Source organism: Sander vitreus, chromosome 16, assembly GCF_031162955.1.
Source record: "Sander vitreus isolate 19-12246 chromosome 16, sanVit1, whole genome shotgun sequence".
Lineage (NCBI taxonomy): Eukaryota > Metazoa > Chordata > Actinopteri > Perciformes > Percidae > Sander > Sander vitreus.
This window is the reverse complement of record NC_135870.1, coordinates 20,450,729-20,473,739: the sequence shown is the minus strand read 5'-3', so window position 1 is coordinate 20,473,739 and position 23,011 is coordinate 20,450,729. Positions and strand designations below refer to the sequence as shown.

Sequence of the window (23,011 nt, the reverse complement as noted above, 5' to 3'; positions counted from 1 at the left end):
GACGGGCATGATAATAACGCTGCAATGTTAGACGTTAGTAGAGGGAGCTTTCATCCCAGGAATCCTATAGTGGACACATATGCTTTTACTATACGAAGCCCTGAGGGAGCTGAACCCACAAGAAACAGTCAGATACAATAACATAGACCAAAGAAGCTGAGCGAGATTGTCTGTCTGACGAGGGATCAAACTCAAATGGCCACAGGTTGGACCATTTCACTTCAGGCATCTCTCTGGAGAAAGCATTTTTTTTAAATTTTTTTTCTTTATCTCAAAACAACATCCCTATATATTTCTACAGTTGATTCAAATATGTTTATGATAAGCCAAGAGTGCTTGGTGAAATTGTGAAATTGTCATTGTTAAAAGACAATCTATCCTGCTTCTAGAAAATTTGCCTTTTCTTTTAGAGGGATATTTCTTTGCAATGAGGGGAAACTAAATCTGCAAAATGGATGAAGGCCAGTCTTTTTTTTTTTTTTTTTGGAACACCACTTCCAGAGAAGAAATAAGTTGGCTCACCAGAGGTTTTCAAATAGCAGATAATGACTCATAATCCAACAGGTGTTTTTCAATATTGACTTAAAGCTTTCGGTAATAGAGCTGTGTCTGAACAAACACTCTTTACCGTATATAACTCCCTTTACTTTTGGCTTATGGCTTACATGTGTCAGACAGATTTTTGGACAAGATTTCAGAACAAACTATGCTACTCATACTGTAAGTGAGGAGTTCCTTTTTACAATGTTATTAATGTCCATGTTTTCATTTTTTTCACTGGAGTTTCATGTGTTGAATCGTAACCTCAAGAAAACAAATGCCAAACTGTAGGGTTGTGTGAATGTTTCTCACAACCAGGCACACACGCACACACGCACACACACACACACACACACACACAGCGTTACTCACATGCTGCCACTGCTCTCGGATGAGGGGCCGGTATCGAAGGAAGTATTTAAGAGGGAAGCTGTCGATGTCAGGCCAGGTGGCGGGGCTCTGCCAGGACACCTCCAGCCTCCGGGCGTTGAAACGGATCGGGGTCGCCGTCACTCGCTCCGGCGGGTCTGGTTTGACTGTGGGGTGGATAAGAACCATTATAGTTATAGTTAAAGTTCCGCATTTACCACTCTGGAAATAGTCTTTAGCTCAGAGCCTCTTTCGTTACAATGCTAATATTGTCAGTCGACTGCTGGGTTTCAGAGTCTCACACTGTTTTTCTAAGAAATCTATTCTATATATATATATATATATAGTCTTTTTTGTCTGGTCTCGATATAAGGGCCTAATTGTTATTGTACATTTCTGGAAATTGAGAAACATGTTTTCGTCCATCTTTCAGTTTAAGCAGTGGTCAGAACAGCTTGGGTCAAAGTTCAACAAATTTTATTTTTTGCCGCACCCGCACCCAACATCTGCACAGTCGTCACATGCACATACTCTACATACATACACAATAATGCACAAGGAGTTTTTTTGCAATAATGTGAATATTCCTTTAGGCTTGAGAATTCAAATAATTGACAAGACCATGAGGGAAGAGAAGGCCAAATGCAAGAAGAAACAGAAGGTCTGATTAAAGATGCCATTCAGTTGAATGATGCAGAGTTTTCGAAGCTTGACTCAAGAACTAAAAGTCAGGATATCACTGATTTGAACCATTACTTAAACTGCAAGTTGCAAGAGTAACGCTTTCAGGTTAAGAGAGTCATATATGAGAAGGGGTTTCTACTTCCAACGCTAAGAAGAAATCTCCTAGGACTAGGGGTGAAAAAAAATAATCAAAAATCGTATGCATCGTGATTTTTTTGCGACTATTTTTAAAAATCTATTCTTTTCCCTGGAATCAATATACTGTATATATATATATATATATATGTCTATTTTTACTAATGATTTACCTAAATACCGTACCACTGACGGCGACTACATCATATCCGTTCCCAGCACAACAGAGCGAAAGCAGAAAATGCAGAAAATCCATGTTATGAACTTCTTTACAAATAAATGTCAGACTGACTGACAGACATGTGATGTGCATTCTGTTTAGAAAATAATTAGTTTTTTAGAAATGTCTTGTGATATATTTTCTCTAGAAGTGTTTTATTCAACTTTTGTTTCTGTTAACAAAAGAAATGTAAATCACAATACTCAATACTATCGAATCGCAATGCTTCCAGAATGGCAATAAAAGAAAATCGCAATACAATTCCAATCGGCCCCCATGTATCGTGAAAGAATCAAATCGGGACAAAGGTATATCGTCCGAGCCCTACTAAGGACTACTATTATCAATATTATTATTGAAGTGTTTTCTTTAGGTCACCATGTACTCTAATGGAAAATAAATAGTCAGAGGGAGGATGAGGATGACATCTCAGTGAAAGACCGCAGTGAGGACAAAGACAGAAGCTGAGCATGTTTGAGGGAACTGTTGCGAGGCAGACGATGAGAAGCACTCAGTCCCTGATGAAAGGGCAGGTATAAATGTTGTTTCTGAATACCTGTCGACTGAGAAAGACGCACAGACAGAAAGATCAAAAGAATTCAATTCAATGCTTTTCAGGTGATGTTGCCACTTCAGCTATATTAAAACCCTTTTCACGGAGATACACATGGCATTACAATATAGAATGGAAAGCAGCAGTTGCAAGCCTGAATGTCTGATTACACATAAAGATATAGTACCGGATGAAGGATGCAATCAATTTGTGTAAAAAGCACAACAACAAATGTAGAAGGGCACGCACACCGACAGCACACAGGAAAATGCAGACACAGTCAGAAGCAAACAGACAGGCATCTCTCCGAGTATGACCTTCATTGAATGAATGATTAAAAATCTGAAAGACCGTTGAAGATGATAAGAGACAGATGAAAGCAGACAGACAACTTTCTCCCTCGAGAGAGTGATGTTAATCTCATTGTTTCCTTCTTCGAGTCAATGTGTAAAAAAGGGAAAGGGAAGAAAGAGAGAAAGAATAGAAAAGCGCATAAAGGCAGAGTGAAACCACAGTGAAGTCAGTGGAGACCCGAGAGCAAAAATTCATCCGCTTTGTCCAACAGTACAGAACAGAAGGACACATGTGCAAGGACTGAACAAAACAGAGAGACAATGGTATGGGTGGGGTGTCCCAAAGGCTTTTAAAGTATTCATCTGACTTGAAACATAGAGTACGAGCTTTGTGTTGCATGAGAAATGAACACATCCCTCTGTTGACCTGTGGAGGTCTACTACTATTAATACTAGAGCTGAAAGATGGACAGGACTTCAATAAAAAAGAGTTTAAAATCCACTGAGACAATAAGAGTCTAGGACTTCACTGATCAAAACAGAAGAAATCGAAAATTATCCGAAGCATGCATAAAAGGTGAGTAACAGATGCAAGACCTCGATCAGACAGAGTGCGTTTTAAGCAGCCTTTTTTTCAATGAGAGTGAAGCATTTGGCCCACTGTTTTTGCATTGCTGAGCGCCTCGTTTCTTTTTTCCTGAGTGCCTCGATTAAAAAAAAAAAAACTACTCAGAGCAGAAAAAGCGCCCGACATCATTCAACTCCACTGCAGCAAAATAACGGTTGGCTGAGGGTGGGTGATTCGATGGTTGCCTAGCAAGAAAAACAAAAACACGCAACTGGTGATCGGGGCGTCTTCAACAACAAAGGCAGTGTGCCTCACGTACTTCAACCTGCAAACACGCTCTATCTGATTGTGGCCTAAGGGCTCTAAGACTTTCAGTGTCCATGAAACTTAAGACTTAGATAGACATATGCTTTCATTGTCAAGACTGATGGTAATGCAAGAAAAACACCATGTCACACATATGTGTAGACGTAGTCTGTAGTAGACAAAGCAATAACTCTTAATGTGGGGGCAAATGTTAAAAAATTTATCAACATATGATTGGTAAAAAAAGAAAAGAAAAAAAGAATGCGTTATCATGAGGGTATCATTTCCTGAAATCCCATTTTTGAGCCTGTTTATGCTTGGCCTGAAAACGTATGTCATGCCTTCCTTGGCTCTGTTCATTCAAATTTGCCTCCACGTTACTGTTCCTTTTTCTTCGCTTCAGTCTTGTGTTACACAGTCACTGCAGCGCTCAATGGTGTTTTAAGCCCCCAACGTCTCCTTCCAGGCAGCGCTGCGACCGTTGACTTCAAGGCACCTAACCCTAACCTTAACCTTAACCCTGTCCAGCGGTTCTTTTAACCTACTTTTAATATCTGGCCTTCTTTTAAACAGCTTTTAAATAACCAAACCCGTTTTTTTAAGGTGTTTTAATCACACAAGTGGTCCCCCTGCGCCCGTGCCCCTCACAGCGCCCATCCTGGGCGTTGCGTTTTAACCCAAACCTTACCATAACCATAACCATTGCCTAATCCTAGACGTTGGGGGCTTAAAACACCGATTAACCACTGCAGCCCATTCTTCCTCTTTGCTGGTGATGCGAGTGGACAGGTATATCGTAACATAAAAGTCTAATCTTTCAAAGGGCTACTGGCGAGACCATTATATTCACTGTCTGCTGAAAATGGAATAAGAGAGTGGAAGGGAGAGTGGCTAATCTTTCTTTCTAACAAAGAAAAAGTGTTTAAAGGCTGTCCTGGTGGCTAAGACTGTGCGGCAATCAAGCAGAAAAACAGAAGAGATCTGCAAGAGCCAAATCTGCATGTGGCTGAGTATATTCTCTGAGTATATTCTTTGAACATCTGATTATAGTGTTTTTAAAACCATCATGATGTGTCATCTAGTCCCTTCACGTAATGCAACCAGGTGTGACTGTATGATAAAAAATAAAAAAAAAGACTTCTGAAACTCTGTAGCTCCTCTCTCCTGTCCTCACCCTACACCATAACGCCTTTCAAATAAATGGCCTTTTCAAAAAGAAACAGGACAAAATAAGTGGAATCTATGAATCGTTTTACAGCAGAACAGGTTCTGGGTGACAGCATCTAACAGCACACTTGAACAAATGGGAGCAGTAGAGTGCTTTGATCTGCAGTGAAAATCTTAAAAAAATAAGTTAAAAACAGGAAAATGGAACAAAAAGGGTAATTAAAAAAAAATCCACTTTATAAAGGAGTGTTGCTGTGCACGTACAGCACAACAGCTCCTCCATACAAAATGCCTTAAGGGTCAAAATCTTCAAGTGTACACATCGAACACTGAATCTGACGTTATAGGAGTGATAACAGCTGGTAAGTAAAGTATTCCATTCCATTGTTGGAAGCAGTTTTTTTAATTATCAAGTAGGTGACTCTAACTAAACTCATCATGAAGTGTGTAAAACGTGCTATTCTATGTGCACAAGCATTTAGTGGGGATAGACTAAATGGGATAAATATGTTTAGTGTGCTTTTACTTCTTAAAAATGTAAAGCATGTGGGTAGAGCACAGAAACTCCATGACTGAATTGGATTCCTCGTTCCTCAAAAATACACATAATCTCCTGCTCACATAATTAGATGACTGGAAGTGGCATGTCCTGAATTCACATGGCTGCTGTCTTATTTATTAACAGGCAAAGAGAATAAATATGAATTTTAAAAAAGCACATCAGAAAGTTCGGTGTCAGGTTTTCTCTTTTTCAAATGAAATTATAGATTACAGTCACACTACTGCCTACGTTATCATCTCTTGAAAACTCAGACTACAGGGAGTCGCGCTATACCCGCAAAGGCAACACTTGTCAACCCTTCCTCTTGCGATTTAACTACAATGGGGATGCAACAATCTGATCTCTACCTTTTGGTGTTATTAATTTGAAGCACATCTGTACCACTAGGGACTGTGCTTGTGCCTTTGAGGTTTTTCAATTGGAAATTCAAAGAAACAGAGAGACAGCTGTACTTGTTAGGTTTTGTGCATGGTAATAATTTGTGCATCTCTTAGTAAATATGCCTCTAAACCTCTGCCAGCTCTAGTTGGTTGCTTTTGGTTGCCGATGCTGATTTCTGACCTCCCTTGTGGAGAGAGTGGAGTCTGCTGGAATCAGCAAGAAATCACAACAAACTGATATTTTCTTAGCTAAATAAATAGTCTTAAAAAAACATTTGACAGCTACTGTAAATGGCACCAGGGTGTTATTATGAAGTATTTAAGTATTTTAAACCTGCTGTCATTAACCTCTTCGGAAACACTTGAAGGTATCGACATAAACGTGACATGACACTGTCATAACTAGTCATAAACATTTATGACTTCTGTCATTAAGTGTCATTCGGTTTTTGTCATGACAAGTTGACATTGTTTGGGTTGTCTTGATTATGACAAGTTGACATTAATCAAAGTGACATTACCAGAAGTTGTCTTGGTCATGACAAGTTGACATTACATTTGTTTGGATGTCTTTGTAATGACAGCTTGACATTAACCAGGATGACATTACCAGAGGATGTCTTTGTCATGACAACTTGACATTGCATTACTTTGGAGTGTCCTTATTAAGACAACTTGACATTAAACAGGATGACAATATGTAATAAGTTGTCATGACAAAGACATCCTCTGGTAATGTCATCCTGGTTAATGTCAACTTGTCATGACCAAGACAACTTCTGGTAATGCACTTTGATTAATGTCAAGTTGTCATAATCAAAACAACCAAAACAATGTCAACTTGTCATGACAAAAACCGAATGACATTTAATCACAGAAGTCATAAACGTTTATGACTTGTTTATAACACGTTCATGACAGTGTCACGTCATAGTTATGACAGTGTCATGTCACGATTATGTCGATTCCTTCAAGTAAAGTGTTACCACCTCTTCATTTAAATTTACTGAAGTCTACATTTACTGGCTTCTCCTGGGACCTGGGACAACTTCTGTTGTAACCACAAATTACACTTAAATAGTAACACTCCATTTTTTTTTTCAAGTAATAATTGAAAGGATGACAGTGACAGATGGTTTAATTGTGTTGTTAGAAAGCTACTCCGGCTACATCACCCCTTTGAAATGAGGTTACAGCATATTCATTTTAATCACAATGAATGCCTGATGTAGTACTTACTCATGCTCAGGTGGGCTAATGTCAGAGTTGACAAAAAAGAAATGTGGAAGTAAAAAAGGCTTTAACTGTAGAAGCTTTGACACTCAGAGAAGATCAGTTATTGTTTGATCATCTTGGCACAAGAAAGCTTTAAGTCATCATTTGATCAGTCTGGAGCTTCCTGGAGGCTTCTCTTTGTAACTGTACCCACAGCATGCACATGTGAGGACACACACACACACACACACACACACACACACACACACACACACACACACAAAATCTCATCTAATTTCATTCTAGCTTTGGTCGGATGAACAAGGACAGTTGAGAATCGTCTTACTCCCACTCAGAATTCAGAAGTGCACCAGGAAGCATGAAATTGTTTTATTTATTTACGATCTGCCTCGTTGTCCCCGATAATGAATGTGGCTTACAACTTAGAATGGCGTGAGAACGACTTTTAACAATGCAGGAACAAGGAGGAGATGAGGGGAGGGGTGAGAGAAGGCAAACAATGTGAAACACTTAGAAAAGTTTTTTAAAAAGAAGAAAAAGAGGAGGAGGAACACAGAAAGGGAGAGGGCAAGACAACCTCCACATTACATTTTGATACATTTTAAAACGTTTTGGCCTTTCACCTAGCATTCCTGTATGGAAAAAAAGGGCTTGCTTAGATACATCTGCAAAATGCTGGTTGTGTGTTCAAGTGTGTAGGAAAAAGTTTCTGTTGACTCTGACTCTCTGTGATCAATCACAACAGCTGTATTGTGTCATCAGTGATACTAGAACAAAAAGCAAGCGATAATATAGAGCAGAGGTTCTCAATTGTTTTTCAGCCAAGGACCACTTAAATATAGAAAATAAACTGGGGACCCCCCTCATGTATGTCCCATGGAATAATTTGACATATCCTGTTTTCTACACTTTTGTGAAAGAACGACACAAGAGAAATGCATTGGAAAGATAGTATGTGCACCATCTCAACACAGGATAGGCTACCAATTCAATTCGATTAGCTGCAAGCAACACTGTACCTAAACAAAATATCAAAAGGCAAATCAACAGAAAAGGGGATAATTTGAAGTGCTAAGATAATTTCAGGGCATACGCAGGCTAAATAAAAACAGATTCTGATTACGGTTTTTAAAACAATACAACAATTAGATAGATTAGAATATGATCTATGAACAGAATAGATTTAAAAATGTAAGCATTATTCGCCTTTTGTAAAAAAAGGAAAAAAAAGAAAAATTATAATTTAAATGAATGAGTCTGAAAACTTTTCACGGGCGCCCTGGCACCTGGCGCCTGAAAGCCAGATTACATAAAGTCTACCCAGATAACGTGTTGGAAATACACTGTTGTATTGTTTGCTAGCTGTAATTTAACTTAAAGAAAAAGAAAACAAAAAGACATTTCAGTCTTTTTTTTTTAAGGCTTAAAACAGGCATGTCCAAAGTCTGAGCCAGATTTCATACGGCCCGCAGCCTCGTTTTGTGAAAGACAAGAGCAAGAGTCATATGTTGTAAACTTAAAGGTGCACTATGAGTTCCTGCATGGTAACTTCTGTTGACGATCCAAGTAAATTCAAAACAAAACAGAGCAAGCTCGCCCCTCCCTCCATGTTTCCGTAACTGTCATGACTAACTGACTAACTGTCACTATCTTGTCGGTGATTGGCTGGAGTGGTTTGTTGTATTTTGGTGCACAGCCTGTGCCTCTAGTGTTTGATTGACGTTTACGACCCCTGTTTTGTCTCCCGAGCCCGGGCTTTTTCACAGTGTATTCAGGGGGCAGCCAGCCAGCGGATCAAGGAGAGATGCCTACGATTTGAGACAAAAATGAAATCGCGCTGAAACCATGCAGGAACTCATAGTGCACCTTTAAATGTTAACAAACTTTGCATTATTTATAATAAGTCAGGCTTAAAATGAGCGATGAGGTAAAGATATTGATTAACTTCATGGGACGTTTAAGGTATTCCATACAGTCTGTTTTGTTATCTGACAACAGATGTAAAAGTAAGGCCAAATTGTTTAGTTTTTAGATTTGTTCACGCCTGAGTGACGTAGATTTGGTGACACTGCCATTTAAAAAAAAGTGAAAATTGTGACGATGAAAACATTTTTTGTTATAGAACAGTGCATTTGTATGCAACTTTTATTGTTAAATGTCAGAAGGGACCATTGGTTATCTTCACAAATCTGGCACTCTTTAAAAAAAATGTGGGCACCTCTGGCTTAAAAGCTAACTTTAAGGACTCAATCTGAAAATGGTAGTGTGGACGGAAGACATTTGTCACACAAATGGCATTTTCACATTTATCTGTGACGATTTGGCCGACGATGAAAAATAGGAGGGTCACAAGAAGGGCATGCGGGAATAAAAGAGAAAGCAGAGGGAAAGAAAGGAGCAGTGGGGTGTTTTGCTCTCACAAATAGTTGAGGGATATTTCCTCAGCCAAGGCGCTAATCCGGCTAGCATTAACATTTTCATGAGTCCTGTGTCCGGGGCTTGGCAGACCATGTCACTGCCTCATTTGGTTACTTGTGTACACACACACACACACACACACACACACACACTCACACACACACACACACACACACACTCTCTCTCTTTTTCAATACCTCACCCTCTCGACCGACACTCCACACAATTGCTCACAGCCCCGTTGGTGTCCGTGTGTGTTTATGCGTCATGCACACCCATATCGCGCTCTAAGCAATATAACAGAGCGGAGGACTGCTGGCAGCACTTCCCTTATCTATCAAAGTACTTCTCATTCCTTCTTTAAAATGAATTTCTCCTCTTTACTGCTTTCCAGCCTGAGTCCCTTATGAATTCTAAGAGTCTTGCTGTTATTATGTAACCTTCTGCAGCCTAAGTGAACAAAAACTTCACAATTCAAACTGGATTTATTTTTTAACAACTTACCACATAACCATGACGGTTGTTTAAAAAAAAAAGCCAATAAAGGAAGTCACTTTTATGACTAATTCCTACATTAAATATTTGACTAAAATGTGCTTATATGGCAACTGGTGTTTGGGTAATTTGGCACTTTCAGTGAGAAACCAGACCTTTGATTTGTGACATCCCATCCAAGCCTCACATTAAATACTGTTTGCAGCAGAAAGGGTTCAGAGGTAGCGTGTTTATTATCTAGTGCCTTTGGTAATGACAGGGGTGCACACTCAGTGGTTTTCTCGTTAATGGACTATGCTGTTGGTTAAAGCAAAAAAAAAAAAGAAAAAAGAAAGAAATCTGTGCACTCTCCTTTTAGCTGGGTGACATTTATTTGGCCATTGAAATTCCAATTTCCTCTGTCTTTTCTGGCACAGAACATAACTGTGTGTGCACCAAATCTCCAAAGGGAAACAGAAGTCAATGAAATCAGTCATCTGTGGTCAAATAAATGCATAAACGTTGCTCAGAGAGATGCCTTGACATTCCGCATGTTAGTCCTTGTTTTTATGGCCTAACATTTGTCAATCTTGTGGGAAAAGGATCTCAGATCTATTTTTGAACTTAATAAAAAAAAAGCTTTGTTTGTTTAATTAAACAAAAGTGTTAATATTCTGCAACCTAAATGAGTTAGAGGGAAATATTTGTAGAGTTTTCAATATGTCAGTGTGTTACGTTTCAACCCTTTGAGCTCAGAAACTAAATTAAACCATTTCAAACCTTCTGGAAACATAAGCGCTTAACGACGTACGGTACATGCTAGGGCTGCATGATATGAGGTCAAATATGTGAGATGTGATAACGTTGTTGAATATAGTGATACAATATTACTTGCGATAAATAAACGGTAACACTTTACTTGAAGGTATCGACATAATCGTGACATGACACTGTCATAACTATGACATTACACTGTCATGAACGTGTTATAAACGTTATAAACAAGTCATAAACGTTTATGACTTCTGTCATTAAGTGCCATTCGTTTTTTGTCATGACAAGTTGACATTGTTTGGGTTGTCTTGATTATGACAAGTTGACATTAATCAAAGTGATATTACCAGAAGTTGTCTTGGTCATGACAAGTTGACATTACATTTGTTTGGGATGTCTTTGTAATGACATCTTGACATTAACCAGGATGACATTACCAGAGGATGTCTTTGTCATGACAACTTGACATTACATTACTTTGGAGTGTCCTTATTAAGACAACTTGACATTAAACAGGATGACAATATGTCAAGTTTTCATGACAAAGACATCCTCTGGTAATGTCATCCTGGTTAATGTCAAGTTGTCATTACAAAGACATCCCAAACAAATGTAATGTCAACTTGTCATGACCAAGACAACTTCTGGTAATGTCACTTTGATTAATGTCAAGTTGTCATAATCAAGACAACCCAAACAATGTCAACTTCTCATGACAAAAAACGAATGGCACTTAATGACAGAAGTCATAAACGTTTATGACTTGTTTATAACGTTTATGACACGTTCATGACAGTGTCACGTCATAGTTATGACAGTGTCATGTCACGATTATGTCGATACCTTCAAGTAAAGTGTTACCAAATACACAGATATTAAAGTGTACTCAATTCTGCATTTCTGCTGTTTTCAGTATTCTGCAAAGAAAACAACAATTTGCTCGCCGAATTAAAAACAAATGAAAAGGAAACCAATTTTTTTTCAAATGTGCTCAGGGGGAATTTAGTGTTACAAACATCTCATCACACCATAATAACCCATTACACAACATATATCTTACCTATACTGGACTCTTCAAAGGAAATGGTGGTAGAGGCTTTCCCCAAGGCGTTGACTGCTGTCACGTTGACTTTGTACGGGTAGCTGGAGAAGACCTCAGGAAAACGTACACGGCAGCGGTTCTTGTGGTCCGGATCTTTCTGCACCTCCAGTGAACGCTGGTTATGTCTGGAGAGGAGGAGAGGCAAAGTAAAAAGGAAGGAGGAGATACAGTCGGAAAAGGGAAACAGGGACAGATGTGAGAAAGACAGAGGGTGGCTTGCTTTGCATTTTCTTTATAAGCTTGTGTGTTTTTCTGCCTGAAAGAAGCTGGCGTGGAAATGTACAACACATTGTCACTACCAGCGCGTCAAAAAGCGTCTTGCCCTTTGCCGTCATATTTAGACGCTCTGGGTCGGGACTCTTGGCGTCTCTTGTTTATAGGGGTGGGAATCACCAGAGGCCTCATGGTACGATATCATCACGATACTTATGTCAGGATACAATATTATTGTGATTTCATATTGCCATATTCTGCTACATATTGCAGTTTTTTGCCAACTTCAAATGTTTCCCAATTACAAATGATGTCCCCAAAGGAAAACTTTGTTAACATCTGTTTTATCTAAAAAGATGCATTTCTCCGTTTGTTCATCTCACTTCAATTGCTGCAAAATGTAATCGTCAAGCAGACAAACTGACCAACATATATACGTTTACTGCAACTGACATGCGGCACAAGAACGGGACAGTTATTCCCATTCTCGCACCGGGAGTGTCTCAGAAGCGGAGCGTCTTGCTGCCCAACTCGCAGAGTAAAATATCTCTACAAGTACTTTACAGAACAATCACGTGCTTATTAAGCTAGTATCTACCTTCCATTCCAAGCACTCCTGCAATTAAACTCCATGCCTTCTTTTTTCTGCCGTCCTGATAAAAGGGATTTGTAATGTCTATTTTACTATGTTTTTCCACCTTCAAGATGAATCTCTCGTCGTCCATGGTGTTGTAGAGGACACGATATCGGGGGGTGTCTTTTGGCAAACTGACTGGATGCTCTAGCTGTTTCACTGCCTACCCAGCTATCCGAACGGCCCGCGGCTCGCGTGAAAATAGACCTGCCGTGTATCTTGAGCGGAGCGGAGAGTTGCTTCTGGGACGCGCCATGGCGCAGCTGGTGGAATATCAAGCACTGACTTGAAAGTCCTGTGTTGTTTGACCCGCATTTTCCCTCCTTTATTTTTTTTAGCAGTCTGGGCGGTATACATCAAAGCTGTGGACACAGTTTTAATTCAAACACTAAATATTGCTGACTATATTCCTTCCTGCTACACAGACCAGGCCTGTTGAATGGCTGACCTGGATGCCTAAGACACTCTTACTGTTAATCTCTCTATTGTCCTCTCCATTTAATACTTCTCCCTATCCCACTGCTCATTACTATTCAAAGAGAATAATATTAGTGTTACAATATTAATGAAGGCAGAGTCCACATGCTGTGGAGTGAGCTATGGGACTCTGTGATCTAGGAATATCAAAGAGAAGCCGACCAAGACAGACTCGTCGGGTCTCCATCCACACATTTGTAGGATCTAAGGTCTACCTACTGTTAAAACATCCACGAGGACAGGTGGAGAGAAGTGTTTAACTACAGAGTGAAACCAAAATTATATTATTTTTCTTCTAAACCCCAGACTTATAATCTCAAAAGGATCTTACTCACGGTCCGTTTTGCTGTTTCGGTTTAAAGTTTTACCACTAAACTTACTAAATGTAGTGGTTTTCTTTTAATATATAGTGTCTGTATGATACATACAGTTTAAAGGATAGTTGTGTGGTGTATTAAAACTATGGTGTTGGTGTATGGTGGTGCAGTTTTGGATTGCGTCTTGTCCCGTCAGACTTTGTTATGGTAATGTTGCTGTGTTCCTAGATCACAGCAATATCTTTGGTGAGTACGACGTTACCGTAACTGATAGCTATGATTGCCAAAATTACAAAAAACAGACCTTTCTTGTTGTAATAAACTGGCATTATATTTTAAGTCAAGTCACAGTTGCATGTCATACCAATATATTACATTACATGTCATTTAGCTGACGCTTTTATCCAAATCGACTTACAATTAAGTGCTTTCAACCCTGAAGGTTCAAACTTCAGACAAGTAGTAAGTGCAAGTACATTAGCTTTAAATAAGCAAAGCTACAAAGAGCCATGTGAAAGTGCAGCTTCAAGAAATATAAATATATATATATATATATATTTTTTTTTTTTATGTTTATCAGAGGTGTAGTCGGAAGATATGTGGTTTTAGCCTTCGGTGGAAGATGCGTAGGCTTTCAGCCATCCTGATGTCAATAGGGAGCTCATTCCACCATTTAGAAACCAGGACAGCAAACAGTCAGGATTTCGTCGAGTGATTAGTTCTCTCTCGCTGTGAGGGGGCAGCAAGCAGGTTGGTTGATGTAGAGCGGAGTGAGCGGGTTGGGGTATAGGGTTTGACCACGTCCTGGATGTATGCTGGGGCTGATCCGTTCGTGGCCCTGTATGCAAGTACTAGTGTCTTGAAGAGGATGCGGGCAGGAATTGGTAACCAGTGAAGAGAGCGGAGGAGCGGTGTAGTGTGAGAGAACTTGGGGAGGTTGAAGACAAGTCGAGATGATTTAAACATGTAGATCTACAAGTTGCACCAAAACACAAAAAAAATGCACTTACTGTACGTCCACTTCAAAGGTGGTGGGGATGTAGGTGGGGTGCAGCTGGTGCCAGCTGCAGTAGAAGCCTTTAGGGTAGGTGTTGGACCGACAGGTGACTGTGGGATCCCGAGGGGGAACTACAGAGAGAATAAAAACAAAAGAGAGGGCCCCGACAGTTAACTAATATGTACAGTACAGTATCTCAGCAAGAACTATGCAGAGATGAAGAAACATGTAGATGTACCAGAGATTTTCAGAGTAATACGGATTGCATTCATCAAATGCAAAGCAGCTGTAACTAATAACACATGTCCTTATTGAATAATTCATTCTTGATCAAGTATTTCATTACAAACTTCACTGCTCCTCACTTTGAATTAAGTTGCGTCTCTGGTTGTGTTTTCTCTGGCATGCTTTTAATTTGTTTTTACAACATAAATAAATGAAAGCCAAATTCAGTAAAAGGGGAGTAATTAAGACTGCGTACATACTGTAAGTGCAGACTGAGATGACTTCCTTTAGGTTTTACAGTATCAATTGTATTTTCAATAAACCTCAAGCTCAGGCAGTCTTAAGTCAGATATATTGAGTCAATTTGTATCGAGAGACCATCTTGTTAGCAAAATGTCAGGTCAGGTTTAACACCAGATTCAATGTATCCAACCTCTGAATGAGTATGTGTCTGCTTCATCATATTTTGATTTAATGATTGCAGCACCGTTATGTGATGTGACTGAGGGAAAACCTTTTGAAATTGACTTTTTCTGCATTGATTTCTTCCCCCTTAGCAGTGTTGGATGTATAAGAAACAGGGAAGTGAACACCCACTGTAGTAGTGGAATATGTGTGGGGGGAAAAGCAATCTCTGTGACAATTCAATCACTCTAAATTAAATGATTTAAGAAAATTAAAACGATTAAAGCAGAAGGTGATGGAGAACAGATCTGGAGAAATTGGAGAGACGGAGTAAGAAAAAAAAAACATAAAGATACTGGGAGGGAGGGAGGGAAGATGGTGTGGGGAGAAAGGAAGGATATTGGAGTGGTAGAGCAAAAGAAGAATAAAATAGGTTGGCCAGAAAAAGTGATGTTAGGCCAATTATGGCCTCCTCCAAGATTAGGGTCTTTTCTTCACAGCTAGTCAACCGCGCACTCGTCTACCACTCCCTCTTTCTCCACACATCTTTTCACCCTTTCACTCTTGTTATTTCGACAGCACGTAATATACAGTGAGTGTACATTGTGGCATCACAAAAACACATTTCTTTAATAATTTCCCTCCTCTGTATATGTTTTACCTTCCCAAATTCACCCTCCTTTCTTCTTTATCTTCCCTCGAACTAAACTGCAGCTATTTCATTTCACACGTGGCGCTTCATTGGTTAGGATTGCTGCAGTATATCACTCTGACAATATGTGGGGATGGCATTGGATTTTCTTTATTACATATGGGATATCAGCCAGTTAGTAATATATACTCCCGATATGATAGGTTGACCGATAACCGCCACATTCACACAATTTAATTCTTCCTTTTTATTCAGTAATGTACACCAGAGTTGAATGGGTGGGATGGGTCATCCTGTCTTTAAGAGCAACTAACCCTTTCAGTGTGGACATGGGAAAAACTGAGTCGAGGAGGATCTCTCTCCCCTGTGGGAAAAACGATAGCTCCCAATGTTTTTGCAGAACAGGGCTTCCAGGGTGTGGCCAGAAGGTAATCATTATACAGAACAATGTTAAAAAGAGGCGTCTTTATCTGCTTAAGGCAGCATGGAGAGAAATGGAATATTTTCAAATAACCTTTTCAGTTATTTTTAGTTAAACTCAAGGGACAATGACGATGTCTAGATACCTGAGTTAGGCTGATAAAGTAGTGTTTGACATTGTTTTCTGAATGATGGAGATGGGATGGTGTAACCCCACCTTGAAAATTGCACACAAAGTGAAAAAAAAACAACAACCTGGTAAGATAAAGGCTAATTATTGTACGTACTGTACTGTAAGTATTTTATTTTCTTAAACTTAGAGCATCTATTCGGAGTGCATTATGACTTTCTGTAGCCTAGAAATCTAGACGCACCCTAGCAGTAGCAAATGTAATTTGCAGCCAGGGTCAGTCTAGCAACTCTCAGTTGGCTTGCGAGCTGGAAAAACCAAATTCTGGTCAGGCCAATCACATCGTGTATAGAGTCGGTGGGCGGGCTTAACATAAGGACGGCAGAGTTGCGACGGTTCCGCGTGAATTCCCTGCAACAAAGAAGATGGCTGCTGGCGAACAGCGGTCTTTGGAATCGGCTTTGGCCGCGACTCTGGAAGACTTGGAGTTAAGCACTGAAGTCATTCTTAAAAAAGAAAGATGTGTTCGGAGTTTTGCCGACCGGATACGGCAAAAGTTTAATCTATCAACTAGCGTTGCTCTGGTTGGCTATGAGTGCAGAGGGAATTTGAAAGACAACCGTTTATCCCGCCCCTCGGATTGAGCCCTGCCAATGGTGAGTTCCCAGACCCAACACCTTGATGTGGGTCTGGCTTGTCAGGCTAGACTTTCTGAATACTATACTAAAACATGTATTCATTAGATAAATAAAGTGCATTCATTAAAAAGATAAATAGTACTTATACGTTTGATAACTCTGAGTATCCCTGGTTTCCCCATCATTTAGTTTAGAATATACAGTAAGTGATCTAATGTGTTTACCATGAATGCCGATTTAGAAAGCTGGTCATCAGCCAAATCAGAAACAAGTATTTTGCGGCAAAAGAAGCAAGAGGGAAAGTGTCTCTATGTAGGAAAAAATGTGGAGGAAAGCAGCACGAGTGGCAATCCCTCAGAAAGGAGGGAGTTACAAAAAGCAGATGGACAATTCACTGCTACATCACATGTAAGTGCCAATAATTGCTTCTGCAATGTGTTTTCTTTCTGGAGCTCCAGACAAATACCCAATTCATCCACTATATCAAGTATTTCTGTCATCACTGATGGTTATTTAAGTGATTCATTTTTGCAGCCAGTTTTCAGAGACATTAGTCAGCACTTAGTACTGTAAGTGTATTGTGGTCGTTCCTTTTTTAAAATCTCTGTCAGTTTACTCTTGGATGCTAACATTTCCCTCTTGAAACATAAACGTTTTAGTTTATGATGGCACGGTGGAGATGAATTCACAATAAAAACATCGTCTAATTATTTTGTAATTGTGATATCAAAACATCTTTGAAAACACCCTCAAGGTGGCACACACACACACACACACACACACACACACACACACACACACACACACACACACACACACACGCGCACACACACACACACATGCACACACGCACGCACTTGCCCACAAGCAAGAGGTAGGCTTGATTGGCTGCTTTGGGATCATTTCAAAATAATTATAACAGAGTCACACACACAATCAGCTGTGTTTAAGCGGTCGCCATGGCAACTAATTAGCCTGTCAATAATGTCAATGATGGGGTGCCAGGGACGACATCCAATCACACCCAATTAATCACAGAGACTAACTGGGGCCGTCTCAATCAATTGGCTCCTCATCAAGTGAGCTGCAAGCATTCTTATCGGCTTTGTAGAGTTGGCCAAAATCAATCAATCACACCAGCTTATTAAGAACTTGGAGAAGTTGCCAGTTCAACTACAGATCACTGTTTTAGAGAGAGAAAAAAAAAGCAGCAGAGGAACGGTTAAAAGAAAAAAAAGCAGAACGGTGAAGGAATTCTGCTGTGAAGAGGATGAGCCTAAGTGTGTGTGTTTGGAGTGGTTTATTTGCACTCTGGAGTGTTTACTCCTTTAATTTAGTTCATTTCGCCGAGCGTGAGTGGTGTCAATCAACCCACCGCAGAGACACTTAGAATGGCAGTTCATTCTGGAGGGCTCCTCTGAGGGGAGCGGAGGTGTGTGGTGTGACAGGAGGGGGAACGTGATCTGAAGCATCAATACTAAATGACCCCCATAACACAAGGGTTTAGGTGTACAAGGGGACAGATGTTGACATCTAAATGCCAGCTGTTCATCACGGTTTAGAAGCCAAGCATAACAGATAGAAGCAAGGACGCGTCAAAAAGTGGGCCGATGCTGATACAAGTTACTAAAACATTGCTCAATACCTCCATGTGATTTAAGTTTACAACCTCTGGATCGTAAGTGAAAATTTGGTCAGTTATAACCTTAAACTTTTAAAATGTATCTCTAGAGATGAGGGTTTTCTTTTCTTTCTTTTTTAATTTTCTTCAACGCAGTTGGAATTTTCTTCGAGCCAGCATTTAGCTGCCATTAGATAAAGGGTAACTTATGGCACTTCTGCATGGTTTCCAATGTTTAGTGCTGCTTTGAACCTGAATGAACTAAATGATGAAACACAATAAACTAAACATTCTGACAATAGTTTACAGTAACAAAAGTTGTTGGTTCGGTGACAATGTATGAAATGCCAGAGGAAAGAGTGTCAAAATAGCAAAGACGAGAGAATAGAAGGAGGTAAATAAGGACAGGATGGCAGAGAGGAGGTGAGGAACTGAGAGAAGAGGAAAAAAGAAAATAACAAAAGTAAGCAAGAAAAACGTAAAAATAAAAGAAAATGGAGAGAACATGAGACAAGATGGCATTCTTTCATCAGATTCTAACTAATGCGTGTTTGAAAAACCTTTGGACGTCCGCGGGCACATGCCCAAAAAGCTGCCGCTCAGTTGCTTCAATAACATTAAAACATTAAAAGCTTTCTTTGCATCTAATGGAAATAAAGTTTGACACAGGAAGGAGAAGACAGAACAGGAGATAATGCACCTGTAGACAAAAACAGAGAACAAAGACGGATATGCATATTAAAGAAACTAAAACAATAATTTTAATTAAAATGACAATGGTTTGTTTATTGGTGATCCGCCCTGCCTGAATGAGTGGCATACAGGACACCGCTCATGAATAAATGTAATTTGAATTAGTGTGCTTTCATCATCTCGTTTGAATTGCTAAACACTGAATGTGATTTTAAAGATGCTCTTTGTTAACCTCATGAAACACACACCTGCATGTGTGCACACACGTGCATGCCCAAGAGGTTTGTTATTTAGCGGTTTCTTTTGAATGGTCTTAGGTCAGAGACTCTTCTAAATCTCTTAACATTGTATGTAAAACCAAACCCAATAAATCCATAAAATCCCGCGTTTGGCACCTGGCTTTAAGGCAGACATTTTATTAAGTGCAGTCTATGTCTTTTAAGTTCCTGGAACCACATTAAAAAATTCCATGTTTTTTTTATTTTTTTTTTTTCAAATGTCATGCTATTCGGTGCTCTTTCACTCTTTACATCACAGTGAAAATGCAGTTGGAAAATATCTAGTTTTGGAAATCTGACGTCAGATTTCCAAAACTAGATATTTTCCATAAATATCATGACATTTGAAACCAAATAAAGGTTCTCAAGGTTTTAATTGGTTTGGAAAGCATTAAGTCGCTGGCGAATCGCAGTGGAGTTTTAGAGGGCTGTTCGCCTCCACCAACCACTAAATCAGGAGGTGGAGGGAGGAAAGGAAGAAACGTAGATTGTACATAGGCACATTTATGTGTTTCATATGATGGGAGCCATTAGCTTGGATGTTTGTACTGATGTGCACATATTTTATATTTTACAGGAACAGACAATTGAGTAAAACACGTCTTTAGTATATAAAAATGCATTAAGTTCAGTTATGTATACATAACATATATAAAATGCATCAAGTTGTGTAGTTCTTTCACTCTCTTATACTCTCCCTATAAGCCATACTTTCTCTTCTTCTGTCCCACCATTCTAAACCTGTCACACAAAAATTCTGGGTCTCGCAAAAGAGGATCTTTTGTCACAGGAAAGCGAGCAAGGGCACACACACACACACACACACACACACACACACACACACACACACACACACACAGAAATGTGATGAGGGACAATGACATCCAGTGGCCCGGTTGCTAGGCTGCAGACGCTGTAGTAATTGCTATTTGGTTGTGTTAGTAGCCTCCCTGTAGCTCTGTGTGTGTTTGTCCATATGCGTCTCCTATGTGTGTGCAGAGATTCATGTCTTTCGGTGCTTGTGTGTGTTTGTAGTTGATTCTCTTACTATGACAACAAGGATGAATGCCTTTTCTTCCAATTTCTCCATTCATTCACGTTTTCTTTTTGTTTGTTTTTTAATACAAAATCTTCGGCTGATGATGTTCAAACGGTCTGGGGCGTCGTTGGCCTTGACAAAAACACTAAATAACTAAAACCTTCCTGGGTCTGAAACCCTATTCACGCTGTCATTTAGTTTTTACTTTCATGCGATCAATTTGACAAAACACAAACTTTGCTGAACACAGTTAAGTGTCAGAATAACAAACCAAGGGACTGACACTAGCGAACATATTCATCCATCTATTGGTCTGTCATGCACATCTCACTTGGTTTAAAAATCACGTTTTTCATATTAGATATCCTACTGGGAAGATCTGGATCCTCTTGGAGTCTGTGGCGCTCTGAATGTCATAACCCGTTTAGGCAGATGGCTTTGGTCTCCGCTCGACTCGGGCCTGCCAATGCCGGGCTCGCTGCATTTTAGATTACCTTAGTCATGTGTCATGGGAGAAAGAGGAATGTAAATAAAACTGTAGGACAAAGTCAAAGAGAGACAGAGACAGAGACGCTGTGGTGCCTTTTTGTCCAGACCAGCTGCTGTGGCTAACGGTAATGTAATTGTGGTGTACCCGGCGCTCTGAAGCTATCCCCAAGCATGAACGAACGAATGTGTGTGTGTGTAGCTGTGTGAGATTAGTGTGTGTGTGTGAGTGTGCGTGCTGTAATTGTATGTAATTGATGTGAAAGTGCATACATTTGCCTGCACAGTATGTGCACTTGTACATCTCATTAAAAGCATGAGTGGCCAAGTAGGAGTGCCAAGTTATGATGAGTATATCTGAAGAGGGCCTTTAACCCATTGGCATACAGTTTTCTTTCCTTTGTAGTAGCTTAGATTTGATTGCACATCATTTTATATACATTTGCCTAACATTCAGCAGGGGCATCTCTGAAACCTTTTGGATGTCTAGGTTTGTCTCAGAGACATAAACTGTGTGCCCTCTGCGTGTGTTTGGGAGTGGGTGTGCCCTTTATTGCAATGCTATTTGATTACGCAGAACTTCCAGTCGTGTTTACACAATTGCTGACATTAACTTACTGAGTCAGGGCATACAAAATGAAACTCAAGTGTTCGTTTCTGCTCCTTTTCTACTTTTCTTCACTACCTATCATCCTCTCACCCCCCCCCCCCCCCCATCCACGCACTGCTCTTCAACACGAGGGAGTGAACAGCGCTAGTGCACGCACACACACACACACACCCACACACACACACACAGGTTGCACAAAACAATGATGCCCTGGCATTTCAGGAATGTCTCTGGGCCAATTGGAAACAGCCGTTTGTGAGAGATGAATGAATGAAAGGAGGATGAATACCTTATGAGAGCATCAGGAGTTGATCAGTGAGAGAGGGACAGAGAGACGCACAGAGGAAAAGAAATGGAGCTGTGTAGGGCGATAAATAAGGGTTTTACAGTAAATACATACATTATCTGTTAAAAACAGCTTCATCATAACCAATAGAAATGATAGCAGAATCTTCTAAAATAAGATCCGAGCTGTAATAAACGGGGATGATGCATTGAAAAGGACTGCAGGGAGGTATGAAGGGAAGGAGTTGTTGAAAGGTTTGCATTGACCTGCACAGCTCTGGAGGTCCGACACAGGAAGGCGGCCATTATAAGTGGACACTTGGATCATCACCCCCCCCCGGCCTGTCTCTCGCTACCTCTTAGCCACCTGACATCACAAATCCTTCTCAAAGCTCGGGGAATAATAACAGCTCCTGTTTCACAGGAAATAAATTTAAAAAAAAGGTTTCCCCGAGTGGCTTCACACCTCTAAACCAGATCTCACCCTCAAGCACTTGTTTTGACTTTTCAACTGCTTTCTTCCTCATCTGATGGAAAAGGTGTTATCAGATGACCAAATAGGGTTTTTATGAACACAGACTCATAGATTCGTATAAATCTGAGATTTGACGCGACAACACAACTGTGAAATGGAAAGTTTTTCATACCAAAAGACTCTTTTAAGCATAATTATTGTAAACTGTTCATTGTTTAAAATTGAATCAAATAACATACATTAGCTGCGAAGATCAAACTGCGGCATGGGAATCATCGTTTGCTTTTTGACAGACAGCCATTATCTCCTTGCTTGAGAGCAAATTATTGAACTGCCCACTGTTCACTTTCCACTTTCTCTCTCTCTCTCCGTTTCCCCCTCTCAATCTCTGCCATTTTGAACTAATTCCATGAATTTCCGGCTTTTTCTGCCTCTTTCTCTTCATCTACTGTATACTGTTCAATATTCATGGTAATGGCTGTTTCACATCCTAAAGCAGGTGGGGAAGGGCTCCATATAGAATAAGGGAAACCACATCAAAAAGCCAAAACTCCTTCAGAAAAAGGAAATAAACGTGTTTACTGTACAGTCTACTTCTTATTTTATACTTGCTTAACTTGCCCCAGACCTTTGCA

General features: G+C 39.9%; 1 protein-coding gene across 3 annotated transcripts in view; it reads right to left on the bottom strand.

Moving 5' to 3' along the window:
- The window catches only part of cntfr (ciliary neurotrophic factor receptor), a 265,866-nt gene that overhangs the window by 28,713 nt on the left and 214,142 nt on the right, over nt 1–23,011 (bottom strand). For all 3 annotated transcript variants that reach the window (XM_078272045.1, XM_078272044.1, XM_078272043.1), the window contains 3 exons: nt 14,433–14,550; nt 11,740–11,906; nt 913–1,076 (listed from right to left, as the gene is read on the bottom strand). In XM_078272045.1, coding sequence (XP_078128171.1) covers nt 913–1,076; nt 11,740–11,906; nt 14,433–14,550 — 449 coding nt within the window. The remainder of the gene's footprint in view (nt 1–912; nt 1,077–11,739; nt 11,907–14,432; nt 14,551–23,011) is intronic.